Here is a 17,969-nt window from a genome sequence, read left to right as displayed (position 1 = left end):
AAAAATCGCACAGTTGATCAAATACCACCAAAAGAAAGCTCTGTTTGTGGGAAAAAAAGGACGTCAAATTTGTTTAGGTACAGCGTCGCACGACCGCGCAATTGTCCGTTTAAAGTCACGCAGTGCCGAATCGCAAAATAGGCCCTGGTCAGGAAGGGGGTAAAATCTTCCGGGGCTTAAGTGGTTAAGGTCTTCCACACCAAAATCATCAAAGCATGTCTTTTTGGAGCTGACTTTGTACACATGGTCACAGTCAGGATGGAACAGAAAATGGTCTTCACCAAACTTGGAAGCACACAATTGTCTACAATGTCTTGGTATGCTGTAGCATTACCAGGACCCTTAATTGGAAACCCCTGAACTCAAACATCTGGAGGGGTTTCACATATTTTTGACCATAAAATAGGTGTGAAGGTATTTCTTTTTAAGTGCATATAGCAACATCATATGCTGTAGCATTGTACAAAGAGACAAGACATAAATGTTACAGAGGCACATACTGATCTGTAGATAAATGTAACAGTAACATGGTAAACATGAGAGAGGATCCGGCCCATATGGACCTACATGAAGGGTCAAAAAAAGAGGTAAGTGAAGGGAGTACGCTGTATAGGTGACAGTGTGAGCTTAGTCAGATGTGGAAGATATAACGGATCAGTGATTGAGGAGTATAGCTCAGACTGTATGTGGATCAGAAGAGATAAATTATGTCGAGTAAGTGAAGGAAGTAACCGCTGAGCTATTGCCGGCCCAGAAGAGATAAATTATAAGGGTTGGCAAATGGCTTGTGGACAGGAGTTCCAGAAGACACATGAAAGGTTCCGGATGCGGGAACATGAGTAAGTCACCAAAGTGGAGTTGTCATGGTCAGGCTTGGAGACCAGTAGCTATAGCTGTAGAGGGGCTCCCACCGACCAGCAGGAAGAGTACACGGGAAGGCCACCCTGGCGGATAACGAGGATTTACCTGAGATGTAGGGTCTAAGCACTAACCAGTATTCACCAGAGCTTCTGATGGTGGGGATGGGTGTTGCTGCGTGTATCGGGATCACCCCAGCAAAAGGTAAGCAAGCCAGGCTCCAGTAGAAGATAGAACAGGTAGAAATCAAGCAGAAGCGTAGTCAGTAAACAAGCCAAAGGTCGGTAAGAAGTGGTTGCAGGTTGGAATCAAGCATAGGCGTGCGCAGGGGGTGTGCCAGGTGTGCCTGGGCACACCCTAATCACCCAGTGCGGCACAGATTCCCCCTATTGTCCAGGGCCCACTGCCCTACTGTCACCACTGTCCATGTTTTTATAAATTATTACATTTTTGTTCACATTTATTCATAACAGTGTGTGTGTCGGTCTGTGTATATATATATATATATATATATATATATATATATATATACTGTATATACACAAACACACACACACACACACATATGTTTGAGCTTTGGGGTGCACACCCTAATGCAATAGGCTGCGCACACCTATGGAATCAAGCATAAGCATGGTCGAAGAGCAAGCCAAAGGTCGGTAAAGTGTGGCAGTGAAGATATGCATGGCATGTGGTGGGTAGGAAAGTGCGCTGATTCAATATAGGGTGTGCTGCTACCTTAGAGTGTATGTTGTAGAATAGGTAAAGAAATCAGGTGCGCTGCCCTAGTGCATATGTGCAACATACAAAATGATGTAAACAAATAAACCAAAAATGCAATAATAATGCAAAAAAATGAAAACGTATGCAAATCGTGTAAAATAAAAAATGTCCAGAAGGTGACTAGTGATACACCAATGTGCAATAAACGTCCATATTATAAGTCCATAAATAAAGTGCAAAAAATGGTGACAAAAACTTCCAGCTTGGGGAAAGGTGAACTGTGATTGGAAGGTGCAAAGTCCCACCACCAGCTTGGCCTCTTACCAGAAGTTAAACGTTAAGGGCATATATGAATATGACCGCTCCAAAGGTCATGCAGCCAGGTAGAAAAGTTCCCAGAAATACAGAAGGCACTCTGACACACTCGTGCTCCCTAGACTCTTACCGGACAAAAGCCAAACAAGAAGCCTGGTTCTATGGTGATGAGTGGTCCTGCCGGGGGTTACTGGACTCTAGGATGGCTGATGTAGTTGCTTGTGTCCAAGAGGAACAGACCCAGTCTGCATGACCTTTGGAGCTGTCATATTCATATATGCCCTTAACGTTTAACTTCTGGTAAGAGGCCAAGCTGGTGGTGGGACTTTGCACCTTCCAATCACAGTTCACCTTTCCCCAAGCTGGAAGTTTTTGTCACCATTTTTTGCACATTGGTGTATCACTAGTCACCTTCTGGACATTTTTTGTTTTACACGATTTGCATACGTTTTCATTTTTTTGCATTATTATTGCATTTTTGGTTTATTTGTTTACATCATTTTGTATGTTGCACATATGCACTAGGGCAGCGCACCTGATTTCTTTACCTAAGATATGCATGGCAGCAGGAGTGACAAGAGTGAGATTTTGGCTGGAGAGAGCACAATAATCTGGCAAACAGGAAGTGCAATAGCATGGCTAGGAAGTTTATGGGAGGAGCAAAGGTTCAAGAGAAACAAGGTTTAAGGCAAGATCATTCACTGAATTGTCCAGAGAGCTGTGTTCAGCACCCCAGAAAGCTCAGCAAGAAAAATCACCACCAGACACAGCAGAGGTTGCAGGGTCAGACCCGGTTTCTGACAGCGTGAGAAGTAGTATAAGGAGCCAATCAGCTCATGTTATTACAGGAATCATGCTCATGGGAGCAGAAGGAAGAGTGACAGATAGATGAACCAAACCTAGTGCTGCTCCTATTCATAGAATGGAGGCAGGTCCAGGAACAAAGTGGGTTGAACAAAGCCTGCCGTCAGACCGAAGACATCTATTGACAGGAAAACTGCAGGAACAAACTTTGTATTGAAGGTGAATATTGCAGCAAAAGCTAGCTTTGTTAATTTAACTTTAATATTTTTGTCCTGTTATTTTTGGTTAAAATTCGAATGGAGCAAAACCAGTACATTTGTTGGCAGCTCACAAAAGGGAGAATTACAATATAATGATGCTTAATTGGGCATGCACTAGCATTTTAGTTGTAGCAACCATGTTGAAGGGATGGATGCACGACATCTTACACAAATGGAGATGACAGCGGGTGGTTAGGGATTGAATGTGATGTTTAGATGACAGAGCAGAATCAAGTAAATCCCCTGGGAGAAAGGCTTCGGGACTGGTGTTATTTGGGTCTTGCCAACTCTAATTATAATATCAAGAGTGGGAGAAGAGCAAGATGGTGGAAAAATGACAAGATATGTTTTATTCATATTGAATTTAGGGAAATGAGTGGACATGAAAGCACCGGGCGGACAGAAACTCGGGACTGGGAACAGAGATCAGAAAACTAAAATAAAGATAAATTGGAGTAAAATGTACAAAAGGGTTTCTGAAGGCCAACTGATCTAATCAGCTATTGAAGACAATTGGTTTAGTTGGGAAAGAGTAAGGTTCCGTGAACAGGACCTGGAGGAACCAACACTTATAAGGTGAGGAAACAAAATAGTGTGAGAATAAAGGACACTGAAGGACATCCACAAACGTAGGGAGAACCAATGAAATGCAAGCTTTTACACCCAAGAAAGGAGCGGTCAACAGTGTCCAAGACCAAGGACAGAATAAGAAGAATGAGAAGGAAGTAGTTGATTTCAGATTCTATGTTGAGGAGAATATGGACGTAGCACCCTCCTAGGTATGGCACCCTCCTAGATTATGGATGTAGCACCCTCCTAGGTACGGCACCCTCCTAGATTATGGATGTAGCACCCTCCTAGGTACGGCACCCTCAGAGATTATGGATGTAGCACCCTCCTAGGTACGGCACCCTCCTAGATTATGGATGTAGCACCCTCCTAGATTATGGATGTAGCACCCTCCTAGTTATGGAACCCTCCTAGATTATGGATGTAGCACCCTCCTAGGTACAGCACCCTCCTAGATTATGGATGTAGCACCCTCCTAGGTACTGCACCCTCCTAGATTATGGATGTAGCACCCTCCTAGTTATGGAACCCTCCTAGATTATGGATGTAGCACCCTCCTAGGTACGGCACCCTCCTAGATTATGGATGTAGCACCCTCCTAGGTACGGCACCCTCCTAGATTATGGTTGTAGCACCCTCCTAGTTATGGAACCCTCCTAGATTATGGATGTAGCACCCTCCTAGGTACGGCACCCTCCTAGATTATGGATGTAGCACCCTCCTAGATTATGGATGTAGCACCCTCCTAGTTATGGAACCCTCCTAGATTATGGATGTAGCACCCTCCTAGGTACGGCACCCTCCTAGATTATGGATGTAGCACCCTCCTAGGTACGGCACCCTCCTAGATTATGGATGTAGCACCCTCCTAGCTACGTTGCTAGAATGTTAGGCACATTTAGTTCACTTGGCTCATCTGTAACCAGTGGGGCAGCTGTTGATTGCATTGGGATGTTCTGTATTTCAAAGGCTGCAGGTTTGATAATTTCCCCTTGTATTCTAGAGGATTCTAGAATCATAGTGGGCTGCAAAGTCAAATAAGCAGTCTGATTATTTATGGGGCTTTAGCCAATCCCTGGGGATGTGTACCCAGTAGGTGGCTGAAGAGCATCATAGTCTGGGGCCTTTAGCAGCCAGGGAGAGAGATAGCCCTGGGTCATATCCTGCAGAAGGAGTCCCCAGCCTGAGGGGCTCGGCCCCTCTGGGCAAACTGCTGGAGTTTGGTGCATGTTCGTCGAGGTCCCCCAGCTGTGGCATAGCTGGTGGGCTTACTTTTAAAAACCTTTTCTGAAGTGAATCAAGGGAATTTCACCTACGGACCTGTTCTGGAGAGCTCACTGAATAGTGCCTGGTGGAAGTTGGAAAGAGTCTAGCTGTCCTATGGCATTGTGAGCATTAACCTCTTCCTCACCAAAGAGTGTCCCGTGGATACTGGAAGGAGGCATCTGGTGATCCTGTGAAATTGTGAGTACAGACCTGAGCCCAGAATCCTAGTGACTGTGTGCTGTTTTCCTTTGGTTGGAAGTGCCAGTGGTAACTCAACCTGAAATAGCTTTTACAAGGACTCTGGCCATCTTTATTTGCTCCTGCTTAACACCTTGGCACCAGCGCCACCCGGCCCTTTAGGGTTTTTAGATGCCGGGAGGCGGGGCTGGGTTTATGATCATGTGACCGCCGTGATTAAATGCCGGCAACTGTGTCGGGAGCGATTTTGGCACAGCTGTATTTACATTCTGGTATGCAAATATGCGGTCGCTCGGCATCAAGGTTCACTACCGAGAGGCTGCATATTTGCATACTGTCAGCGCGAAGAGGTTAAAGACTGTTCAGGGAGACTTGGAGCGCTTTTCCACTGCATGGAACCGAACGGTTCGGCTCGCTTTTGTGCTTTTCCACTGCTGGTACCGCATGGTACTGGTGTAGGAACGGTTCGGTACGATACGGTACGGCGGCGCTTTTCCACTGCATGGAACCGAACGGTACAGCTCGCAAAACAGTACCACCTCGATTGTGTTTCCAAGAGGTACCATACCCTGTACCATATCCCACAATCCTTTGCATGCAGTCACTACTAGCCACTGATTGGTCAGAGAATGGTTGTTATCCCACCCACTTAACTTTAGTACTACTTTAGTGGAAAAGCAAACCATACCAAACCGCACCAAACCGTTCCAACACCGTACCATGCGGTACCAGCAGTGGAAAAGCAAACCGGGCCAAGCAGGGCCAAGCAAGGCCAAGCAGGGCCGAATAGAGCCGAGCCGGTACTTGCAGTGGAAAAGTGCCAATAGTAAAGAGAAGTGTCTTCCTATTTTATTTAGTAGTTCCGGAGTATACCGTGTCACCCTACACCCTCTTCAAGTTCTTCAGCAATAAGAAATTATTTGGGTGGCATCCAAACCAAAGTTAGTCTAAAAGGAAATTGGTAGAGATAGTTTGCCAGTTCCAAGCAAATGTTGTATTTGAGTAATTTGAGTATAAAGGAGAGGGGAGAGGATGGTAGCCGGAGAGGACGGGCGGGAGTATCTCCACCTCCATGCCAGTATACACACCAGGGATCTCAGCCTCAATATCTCAGGTTTCTGTAGACCTCCAAAGCAGAACATTCAAAGAGAGGGCTGGAGTCTGACAACAACCCTTGTAATGCTTTATGCCTTATGCACACTGGGCACTTGCCCAGCTCTTCTGAATGTCTTCTCCTGGCACGTCAAGCGTTTTGGCATTTATTCATTTCATTGGCCAGAATATTAATTTATTCTAGCCATTGAAGTTAATGAATGGTCAAACGCTAACCCCCGCTGCGCCTTTAGGCACGTTGCATGTTTTTTTCTGCCCAGACACTCAAGTGATTGGGGGGGGGGGGTCTGCTCCTAAATGCCTGTAAATGCCTAAGAGTGCAAGGACATACAGTAGCCCAACATGGAGGGGTATTCAGCCCCCAAAAAAAGTCAAACACCTCTAACAGTGGTGTTCTTAACACTCAGAATGCAGTAGGCCTAAGCTGGTAAAAGACAAGCAATCGGGTACATCCGCACAAACCGAGAAGAATTTTAACCAAAGCTCTAGCCATGGCTGAGGATGAAGGGGGGGGGGGGTCGTCCTAAGAGGGTATATTGAGTGCTGGTTTTTGACTAAATGGAGAAGGACAGAGGGGGTCTTAGGAGGATATTTCGAGTGCTGGTGTTTTGTCTAAATGAGGAATGGAAGATATCAGTATAGGGATGGGTTAAGGAGAAATAATATTAAAAAAATTAGAAATAAATATTAGGCATCCCAGCCTGCAAATACTAATTTCAGGGAGGTGGCTATTAATTCTGGCGGTTACTGCTGGTGGGTAATGCTGGTTGTTACTGCTGGTGGTTACTGCTGGCAGGTAGTGCTGGCGATTAATGCTGGCAGTTACTGCTGGCGGGTAATTTGCTGGTGGGTACTGCCGGCGGGTAGTGTTGATGGGTAATGCTGGCAGGTACTTCTGGCTGTTGCTGCTGGGGGGTAATGCTGGTCATGACGTTGGGTACTGCTGGAGGAAGCAGCGGCTGCAATAGAGAGCAGAGCCACTGCTTCCTGTATGGCTCCTGTCACAGGCGGAGGAGGGGTGCATTTCGTATCACTCCTCCTGTGACAGAGCCGGAACTATACAGGAAGCAGCGGCTCTGTCACTCACTGCAGACATCCTAAGTCTCCCGCAGCAGCCGGGAGATCGCACGGCACTTGTGGGTGTCTGTGAGATGCCGACCAAAGGCGGGAGACTCCCGCAAGTCGCTGGAGACTTGGGATGTCTGAAAGACAAATGAGGGTTGAAATGTGAAATAGTAGGATGAAGGGAAGAGGAGGTAAGATGAGGCCTGGCAGGGAGAGAAACCAACCATGGGAGTGCAGCTTGTTAGAGAGGAGGCCAAAAGGTTTTACCTGACAGGTCATGTAAGCCCACCTAAGTACCCCAACCCATGGGTTTATAGAGCAGCCACTCCTATTGGAAGCCTGATTTTTTTTGCCTGTGATATAGCAACTTTTAGTCTAAAGATAGATCTCAGTCCACCCTTGAATATAGATACATTATGAGTACAGTGTCAATCTCACCTACAGTGCCTTGAAAAAGTATTCACACCCCTTGACATTTTCTACGTTTTGTCATGTTACAACCAAAAACGTAAATGTATTTTATTGGGCTTTTATGTGATAAACCGACACAAAGTGGCACAAAATTGTGAAGTGGAAGGAAAACTATGAAGGGTTTTCAAATGTATTTACAAATAAATATGTGAAAAGTGTGGCACCAGCTTTGCACATCTAGAGAGGGACATGTTTGCCCATTCTTCTTTGCAAAATATCTCAAGCTCTGTCAGATTCAATGGGGAGCATCTGTGAACAGCAATTTCAAGTCTTAGCACAGATTTTCAGTTGGATTTAGGTCAGGACTTTGACTGGGCTATTCTAACACGTGAATATGCTTTGATTTTGATTTTTAAACCAGTCCATTGTAGCTCTGGCTGGATGTTTCGAGTCGTTGTCCTGCTGGAAGGTGAACCTCCGCCCCGGTCTCAAGTCTTTTGCAGACTCTAACAGGTTTTCTTCTAAGATTGCCCTGTATTTGGCTCCATCCATCTTCCCATCAACTCTGACCAGCTTCCCTGTCCCTGCTGAAGAAAAGCATCCCCACAAAATGATGCTGCCACCACCATGTTTCACAGTGGGGATGGTGTGTTCAGGGTGATAAGCAGTATTCATTTTCCGCCACACATAGCGTTTTGCTTTTAGGCCAAAAAGTTTAATTTTGGTCTCATCTGAACAGAGCTCCTTCTTCTACATGTTTGCTGTGTCCCCCACATGGCTTCTCGCAAACTGCAAACAGGACTTCTTATGGCTTTCTTTCACCAATGTCTTTCTTCTTCTCACTCTTCCATAAAGGGCAGATTTGTGGAGCGCACGACTAATAGCTGTTCTGTGGACAGATTCTCCCACCTGAGCTGTGGATCTCTGCAGCTCCTCCAGAGTTCCCATGGGCCTCTTGGCTGCTTCTCTGATGAATGTTCTCCTTGCCCGGCTGGTCAGTTTAGGTGGATGGCCATGTCTTGGTAGGGTTGCAGTTGATCCATGCTCTTTCCATTTTCGAATGATGGATTGAACAGCGTGCCGTAAGATGTTCAAAGCTTGGGATATTTTTTTTTATAACCTTACCCTGCTTTAAACTTCTCCACAACTTTTTCTATGACCTGTCTTGTGTGTTCCTTGGCCTTCATGATGCTGTTTGTTCACTAAGGTTTTTCTAACAAACCTCTGAGGGCTTCACAGAACAGCTGTATTTATAGTGAGATTAAATTACACACGTGTGAACTATATTTACTAATTCGGTGACTTCTGAAGGCAATTGGTTCCACTAGGCTGAATACAAATGCACGCCACACTTTTCAGATATTTATGTACCGTATATACTCAAGTATAAGCCAACTTTTTCAGCATTTTTTTTTTTTATGCTGATAAAGCCCCCCTCGGCTTATACTCGAGTCACGGTCTCACTTACCTTTTCCCCGGTCAATGCGCATAAGCCGCCGCCGCTCGGGAAAACCCGTACACGTTCGGATATTCCTGGGCAGATGGCGCATGCGCAGTGACGTGTTGGCGCCGGACGGTGCCATTTTTAAATGTAAGGCGGAAAGGTAAGTGAGACTCCTCCGCAGCCCCTGTACCATGCCCGCAGCACTACATCTGTGCCATGCCTGTACCATCTCCTGTGCCATGCCTGTACCATCTGTGCCATGCCTGTACCATCTTCTGTGCCATGCCTGTACCATCTCCTGTACCATGCCCACACTCCTGCATCTCCTGTACCATGTCCGCAGCCCCTGCACCATGCCCGCAGCCCCTGTTTTGGGTCTCGCGGTGGTCCAGTTGGGTCCAGCAGCTGCTGCATTTCCCACCCTAGGCTTATACTCGAGTCAATACGTTTTCCCAGTTTTTTGTGGTAAAATTAGGTGCCTCGGCTTATATTCAGGTCAGCTTATACTCGAGTGTATACAGTATTTCTAAAAAAAATTTAAAACCATTTATCATTTTCCTTCCACTTCACAATTATGTGCCACTTTGTGTTGGTCTATCACAGGGATATGGAAACTGTGGCCCTCCAGATGTTGCATGAAATACAAGTCCCATGAGGCATAGCAAGGCTCCGACAGCCACAAGCATGACACCCAGAGGCAGAGACATGATGGGATGTGTAGTTTTGCAACAGCTGGAGAGCCACAGTTTGGTTATCCGTGGAAAATCCCAATAAAATACGTTGACGTTTTTGGTTGTAACTTGAAAAAATGTGGAAAATTTCAAGGGGTATGAATACTTTTTCAAGGCACTGTATATGATTGACAACATTTTTGACTACCTAACAGATTTCTCCACTTTGCATCGTCCAACTACAAAAGGCAGTCATTGTCAGCTTATATTGCGTCTGCAGGTTTTCTGCCATCACATGACCACTCTTTTCCTCCACCCCATCCTTTTTCTAGGGTGGCATGACATGTTCCTTTCTCTGAACATGTTCAGACCCGACGGTTATCAGAAAATACATTCTGACACTAAATACTGAGTTTGAACGTTTGGAGAAAAAGCCGACACTCAGCCAATTCTGTGAGAAGAGGAAGATGTTAACAAATGGGCAGATTGTTGAAATCATTTGTTTTTTGCTACTTCTCATAAATGGAGGATTATGGAAATTAGGGTGAAAGGTGGAGTGTTCCTTTCACTGGAGAAAACGGATGCTGGGGTTGGCGCGCTGACCTCCGGATGACATCGTGCGTGACTTGTAGATCTGCTCTTCTTGTTAATTCCGGTGGGGACTTTGCATTGGGACTTTAAAAAGGTCATTGTTTGCATTCTTGTTAGGGATAAATGAAGTGGAAAGGAGAGGTCGGGCTTGGCTTGTTAGAGGATTAAGTGGCAGAACGATCATAGGAAGGTGGCGCTGAGATGCAGACGCAGCATGGAGAGAGCGGCACTTCTCCTCATCTTATGAGCCCGGTGGAGGCCGCACTGGTCACCTGCCTCCACTTTAGTGTGCTGTATTAGAAGAAGAAGAACTTTCTATCATCTGTTATCAGTCAAACCCTCATGGGTTAAAGATCTGGGGAGCCTCAGGCATAATAAAACTGGATTTTTGTACTTTTCTCTGAAGTTCATTGACAGACGCAGCTCCATATCTTCTTAGACCATTGGGTTATGCTCCTCCCATCCCAGGAATAGGACACTAGGCAGGAAAAAGCTTTACCACGCCTATGGGGCTGTCCCTGTAGGCATAACCCCACACAATCTGCTACAGTCCTTAGTTCTGCCCCATTTCATTAGCGGGGCCGGTGCTGCATCTGTCAATGAACCTCAGAGAAAAGGTTTTTTACGGTAAGTACAAAAATCCAGTTTTATTATGCCTGAGGCTCCTCAGATCTTTAACCCATGAGGGTTTGTCTTTGAAATGTCGTCTTTTGAGAAACGACAGATGATAGAAAGTTCTTCTTCTAATACAGCACACTAAAGTGGAGGCAGGTGACCAGTTCGGCCTCCTCCGGGCTCGTAAGAGGAGGAGAAGTGCGGTTCTCTTCATGCTGCGTCTGCATCTCAATGCCACCTTCCTATGATCGTTCTGCCACTTAATCCTCTAACAAGCCAAGCCTGACCTCTCCTTTGCACTTCATTTATCCCTAACAAGAAGATATGGAGCTGTGTCTGTCAATGAACGTTAAAGAAAACTGGATTTTTGTACTTTCAGTAAAATCCTTTTCTCTGATGTTCATTGACAGACGCAGCTCCATATCTTCTTAAAACATTGGGTTATGCTCCTCCCATCTGGAATAGGACACTAGGCAGGAAAAAGCTTTACCACACCTATGGGGCTGTCCCTGTAAGCATAACCCCACACAATCTGCTACAGCCCTTAGTTTTACCCCATTTCATTAGGGGGGCGGGTGCTGCATCTGTCAATGAACCTCAGAGAAAAGGTTTTTACGGTAAGTACAAAAATCCAGTTTTAATATGCCTGAGGCTCCTCAGATCTTTAACCCATGAGGGTTTGTCTTTGAAGTGTCGTCTTTTGAGAAACGACAGATGATAGAAAGTTCTTCTTCTAATACAGCACACTAAAGTGGAGGCAGGTGACCAGTTCAGCCTCCTCCGGGCTCGTAAGAGGAGGAGAAGTGCGTTTCTCTCCATGCTGCGTCTGCATCTCAGCGCCGCCTTCCTATGATCATTCTGCCACTTAATCCTCTAACAAGCCAAGCCTGACCTCTCCTTTCCACTTCATTTATCCCTAACAGGAAGATATGGAGCTGTGTCTGTCAATGAACGATAAAGAAAACTGGATTTTTGTACTTACCGTAAAATCCTTTTCTCTGAAGTTCATTGACAGACGCAGCTCCATATCTTAAAACATTGGGTTATGCTCCTCCCATCAGGAATAGGACACTAGGCAGGAAAAAGCTTTACCACGCCTATGGGGCTGTCCCTGTAGGCATAACCCCACACACTCTGCTACAGCCTTTAGTTTTATTGCAAGCAGTCTTTAGAAGACAAAACATTTCATTCACAAGTAGAGGGGCGGGTTCTGCATCTGTCAATGAACTTCAGAGAAAAGGATTTTACGGTAAGATCTTACAAAAATCCAGTTTTCTCTATCCTTCGTTGACAGACGCAGCTCCATATCTTCTTAGACTATTGGGATGTCCCAAAGCAGTATATGCATGAGGGGTGGGAAAAACAACGCAAAGAAGAACGTAATTCCCCAAAGGCTACATTTAGCCAACCAGGTAACAAGGAGCTCAACCAGGAACAACTTGAGCTCACCTAGAAAAAAACATACACCCTCAAAGAGAACAAACAAAAAAAGGTTCTCTTTTAACCACTTATGGACCGGAAGATTTTCCCTCTTAATGACCAAGCCATATGTTGGGATTCGACACTGCATTACTTTAATGGACAATTGCGCGGTTGTGCGACGCTGTACCCAAATAAAATTGATGTCCTTTTTTTCCTACAAACAGAGCTTTCTTTTGGTGGTATTTGATCACCTGTGTGATTTTTATTTTTTGCGTTATAAACAAAAAAAGAGCAATATTTTTCACTTTCTGGTATATAACATTCCCAAAAAAGAAAAACTTAAAAATCAAAATTTTTTAACATTTTAGGCCAATTTGTTTTCTGCTACATATTCTTGGTAAAAAAATCCTAATAAGCGTAATTTGATTGGTTTGCGTAAAAGTTATTGCGTCTACTAACTACAGGAAAGATTCATGTCATTTTTATTGGTTTTTTTTATTAGTAATGGCGGCGATCTGCGATTTTTAGCGGGACTGCAACATTGCGGCAGACAGATTGGACCCCTAACTGACATTTTTGACACTTTTGGGGGGACCAGTGACATTACTACAGTAATCAGTGCTAAAAATATGCACTGTTACTATAATAATGACATTGGCAGGGAAGGGGTTAACACTGTGGGTGATCAAGGGGTTAAATGTGAGCCTAGGGGAGTGATTCTAACTGTGGGGGGGGGGCGTGGCTTGTGAAATGATCACAGAGACCTGTGATCCTATATAGAAGGATCACAGGAGCTCTGTGATCATTTCAGGGAGAAGAACGGTCAGCTGTGTTTACAGGTGTCAGGCAGCAATTGCGGGTGTCAGGCAGCAATCAGAGCCATCTGACCCATGTGTAGCGGTCAGAGGAGTAGGGGACCGCAATGCAGAATTCAAGTACGGTACAGCAGACAGAGAGGCTGAAGCAGATACCGGTTTTATTAACCAACAGAGTATAATGGCCGGAGAATGATGTTAACAGTAATAACAGATTACATAGGTTTACCGCAAAGTTAACTGCAACGTGATACTTCAAATGGCGCTCCCGCCACCGCACACACAGAAATACAGGCTGCTCTGCTATATGATCCTATCTGATTCCCGCTAACCAGGACACGTTTCTGCAACGCTCTGTCTACAGAAACCTGCTCTATGCCCTGCCACAGGTTAGCACCGGTGCACACTCACAGTTCTGTAGGTACAGCTGCTTTATCTCAGTCTCTGTGATGGTGGATGCAGTCGGGTCTCTGGATCTGTCCCTTGCTGTCTGTAGCTGCAGTCTCTTATGCACTGGTCTGGGTTTCTTTGCAGGTTGTTTATCTTGTTCTGTCCCTTGGAGGTCACTGCAGTCTGGCCCCTTGCTCTGTAACTTGCTTGAGGTGCTCTGGGATCTTCTCTCCTCTCTTTCTCTGGTTCTCAGCTGCAGTCCGTAGTACCACAGTTCAGCTCTGTCTCCTCTGGCAAGATCCTGTTGCTCTGTCCCTGGATTATACAGTCTATATGCCCTCTCAAGGCCACAGCATGCAGTACCTTTCCTCAGCTCAGCACAGCCATAGAGAGACGAACACCACACCGTCCCAGGAACTTCCTGCTCCCTCCTCCTTTCCAGAAAAGATCCCTTCACTAAAAAAAACACCAACAACTGTGGCTTATTCTCATTAACAACAACAGTGACATCTGGTGGCTGAAAGATGCATGACAGTCTGTGGGAATTTCTCAATAGAAGTACAGTGTAATGGAGTTTAGTCATTCAAGGGGCTGACCCCCTACACATGCATTGGAGTCCCCGCTGCCGAATGGGGACGGGAGCGCGCCGGCGGTGGTGCGCACTCGCCCTCTAGCTGCAGGCGCGCAACCGACGTAGGTCTACGTCAGTTTGCGCAGGAGAGCCGCACTGCCGCAGTAAATAGGCAGCGGGCAGTCAGGAACTGGTTAAACAACAGCTTGCAAAACCTTGCAGCCAAAAGAGGCACCCGAATATGCCAACACATCTGCTTTGTAGAATTTTGTGAACGTGTGCACAGACAACCAATTTGCCGCCTTACAAACTTGCATCACCGATGCCTGATGGTTTTGCTATACGTGCTGCATATTCTGGGGAATTCACATGAGAAAGGCCAGCACAGGAGCTCACACTCTCTTTATGCTTTTTTTTAACAGGTAACACGTGCAATTTCGATGATGAGAAGCTTTGCGGGTTTGTGCAGGATAAAGACGACACCTTTGACTGGATCCGCGAGAGTTTGAAGACAAAAGACCCCAAGAGGACTGTAAACACGGGGCCAGAAAAGGACAACAGTGACACCGAGGAAGGTAAGGAAGTGCACCATATTCTGCCAGTCATTGCTACCCTTACCATCAGGGTTACTAATTCTACAAAAATGTATGGATAAGATGCCTGTCTGTAAAATCAAATATCTGTAAAATGTATTTATTTTATTTTAAATATAAGCCAATCACTGTGTACTAGTCGCTTTAATTTGAAGTGGACCTGTCATCAGGTATGTTTTCCATGTTTGCTGCATGCATGCTAACCAACAGTCAGGGTAACACTTCCAGGTATCTAATACTTTTTACAAAGATCTCAAGACTCCCCCTGACAATGCCTTCAACTGCTTTTCTCTCCAGAAAGCCAGCGCCAACTTTGTTCATGCATCATCCAGGGTCACCGTCTACTTCCTGGACTAAGATGCTGGCTCCGAGGTGACACAATGCATGGTGTCAGTGCAGTTCTTTGCTGTTTACAAATTTGCTTGAAATCCAGGAGCCAACTAAAAAAGTTAGGAGACAGTTTTTTTTTTTAACGCATGCTGAATGGCCGTCTTCTGTTGGACCGCCTGCCATACACACGGGCCCAATGGTGGCCAGTTTTTAATGAACCGGCTGATGTTGCCCAGCATTCGACCCATGTGTACTTTGTTTACTTCTTCTGAGAGATATTAAAGGAGCACTCTAACCACCATGACCACTTCAGTGATATGAAGTGGTCATGGTGGTAGGGGTCAGAAACACACTGCACATGCTGGGATATTTACAATTATGTGCTTGGGGCTAGTTGCACCCCTAGCACATGTGACTTACTGCTGGAGGGTACTGCTGGTTGGTATTGCTGGCTGGTACTGATGTGGGTACTGCTAGCGGCTACTGCTGTGGGTATTGTTGGCTGGTACTGCTGTGGGTACTGCTGGGGGTACTGCTGGCTGATACTGCTGGCTGGTACTGCTGTGGGCTGCTGCTGGCTGTCCTCCAGGGCTGGTACTGCTGGTGGGTACTGCTGGCCAGTACTGCTGGTGGGTACTGCTGGCCAGTACTGCTGATGGGTACTGCTGTGGGTACTGCTGGCTGGTACTGCTGGGGGTACTGCTGGCTGGTACTGCCATGGGTACTGCTGGCTGGTACTGCTGTGGGTATTGCTGACTGGTGCTGCTAGCTGGTAATGCTGTGGGTACTGCTGGCAGGTACTGCTGTGGGTATTTCTGGCTGGTACTGCGGTGGGTACTGCTGGCTGGTACTGCTGGTGGGTACTGCTGGCTGGTACTGCTGTGGGTACTGCTGGCAGGTACTACTGGCTGGTACTTCTGGCGGGCACTGCTGTGGGTACTGCTGGCTGGTGCTGCTAGCAGGTACTGCTGTGGGCACTGCTGGCTGATACTTCTGTGGATACTGCTGGCTGGTACTGCTGGTGGGTACTGCTGTGGGTATTGCTGGCTGGTACTGCTGGCTTGAAATGCTGGCGGAAAGTGTTAGGAGTGGCACTGGAGGAAGCATGCAGATCCGCTGCTTCCTGTATCTCTCCTCTCACAGGTGGAGTGCATTTGATATCACTCCGCCTGTGACTGAACTATACAGGAAGCATCGGCTCCGTTCTGTCACAGCTGACAGACACAGTTCTGTCCCCAGACCTCCCAAGTCTCCTGCGAAGTGCGAGAGTCTCCCGCATGTGGGCGCAGCACTTTCGGGTGTCAAGGAGCTGCAGCCTACATGCGGGAGATTCCCGTACCTCGCAGGAGACTTGGGATGTCTGGCGACAAGACACCTGCCGCAGTGTAACCCAGGCACCAGGCCGTTAATTCTAGTTACCAATGTGAACTGGCGCCTCGAGTTTGTCGAGCCCTGGATCAGCCTCTCACTTTGTGACTTGCTACAAAGTTACAATGTTGCAGTCTGATCCCTGGGGAAGAGCCTGCAGCAGACTGATGACATCATCTCAGCCTAGGCAAAGTCACTGACTAGAACTCAAGGAGAGCTTCTTAATGATAAAAAGGTGTAGCTTTTCTGAAAAATGTATTTGTTGCTGTATATTGTGACATGTCAGGAATTTATTCATGCAGACTTGTAAAATTACTGACAGGTCCACTTTACCTGCTCAGCATTGGAAGGGATAACGTCTTCCCCCGGTGAATCACACAGCTGCAGTCATGGTTGCCAGCAGTATTTTAAAGCTGCCAGTCGCCCAAAAACGTCCCCTTGTTGTGCTCCCACCCACACGCCATATGCCCATCTCCTGATATTTATAGAGGTAGGGAAATGTTTCCATTTTATCCTCTCGCTGTGTTCCGTACACATGTCAGAAGACGGCGGCTGCCATATGTGACTGTCATGTGTCTCTGCTTTAAAGGGAGGGAAAAAAAGTATGTCTTCTGCTGGAGAGAGAAGAGACAGAGAAAGGAGAGCTAGAGAGAGAGAGAGAGATGGGGGGGAGGTAATAAATAGAGGGGGGGAGAGATAGAAGGGAAGAAATAGAGGGAGGGGAGAGAGAGGAGCGAAGAAATAAAGGGAGGGAGAGAGAAGGACGAAATAGAGGGAGGGGGGGAGAGAGAGAATAGAAGAAATAGAGGGGGGGAGGGGGAGAAGGGAATAAATACAGGGAGGAAGAGAGAGGAAATGAGAGAGGAGGGAAGAAATAGAGGGAGGCAGAGAGAGAGAGAGGGGGGGGGGGAGAAAAAGAGGTAGCGGGAGAGAGAGAGATAAAGAGGAGGAGGGAAGAAATAGAAGGGAGAGAGAGAGAGAGAGAGAGGGGGAGGGAAGAAATGGAGGGAGGGGGAGAGAGAGGGGATGTGGGGGGGGAGAAGAGAAGAAACAGAGGGAGAGAGAGAGAGAGAGAGGAGGGAAGAAATGGGGGGGGGATGACGAAATAGAGGGAGAGGGAGAGAGGGGAGGGAAGAAATATAGGGGGGGGAGAGAGAGAGAAGAGAAGAAATAGAGGGAAAGAGAGAGGGGGAGAGAGGAGTGGTGAAATAGAGGGGGGAGAGAGAGGAAGGAAGAATTAGAGGGGGAGAGAGAGATAAGGAATACATAGAAGGAGAGGAGAGAGAGTAATGAGGGAAGAAATAGACAGGGGGAGAGAGAAATGAGGGAGGACATAGAGGGAGGGGGAGAGAGAGAGAGATGAGGGAAGAAATAGAGGGAGAGCGAGAGAGAGAGAGAGAGGAGGGAAGAAATAGAGGGAGAGGGAGAGCGAGAGAGAGAGAGGAGGAAAGAAATGGGGGGGAGGGAAGAGAGAAGAAATAGAGGGAGAGAGAGAGAGGAGGGAAGAAATAGAGGGGGGGATAGAGAGGAGGGAAAAAAATAGATGAGGGGGGAGAGAGAGAGAAGGGAAGACATA

The 17,969-nt window shown here is 46.6% G+C and overlaps 1 protein-coding gene across 3 annotated transcripts in view; it reads left to right on the top strand.

The window, feature by feature from the left end:
- MDGA1 (MAM domain containing glycosylphosphatidylinositol anchor 1) overlaps positions 1 to 17,969 on the top strand; it is a 498,204-nt gene that overhangs the window by 404,936 nt on the left and 75,299 nt on the right. For all 3 annotated transcript variants that reach the window (XM_082251647.1, XM_082251646.1, XM_082251645.1), the window contains one exon: positions 14,525 to 14,677. In XM_082251647.1, coding sequence (XP_082107773.1) covers positions 14,525 to 14,677 — 153 coding nt within the window. The remainder of the gene's footprint in view (positions 1 to 14,524; positions 14,678 to 17,969) is intronic.

Source organism: Pelophylax lessonae, assembly GCF_965119305.1.
Source record: "Pelophylax lessonae genome assembly, chromosome: 3".
Classification (NCBI taxonomy): Eukaryota; Metazoa; Chordata; class Amphibia; order Anura; family Ranidae; genus Pelophylax; species Pelophylax lessonae.
Note: the sequence above shows the minus strand (reverse complement) of the source record. Positions and strands in the feature narration are given on the sequence as shown.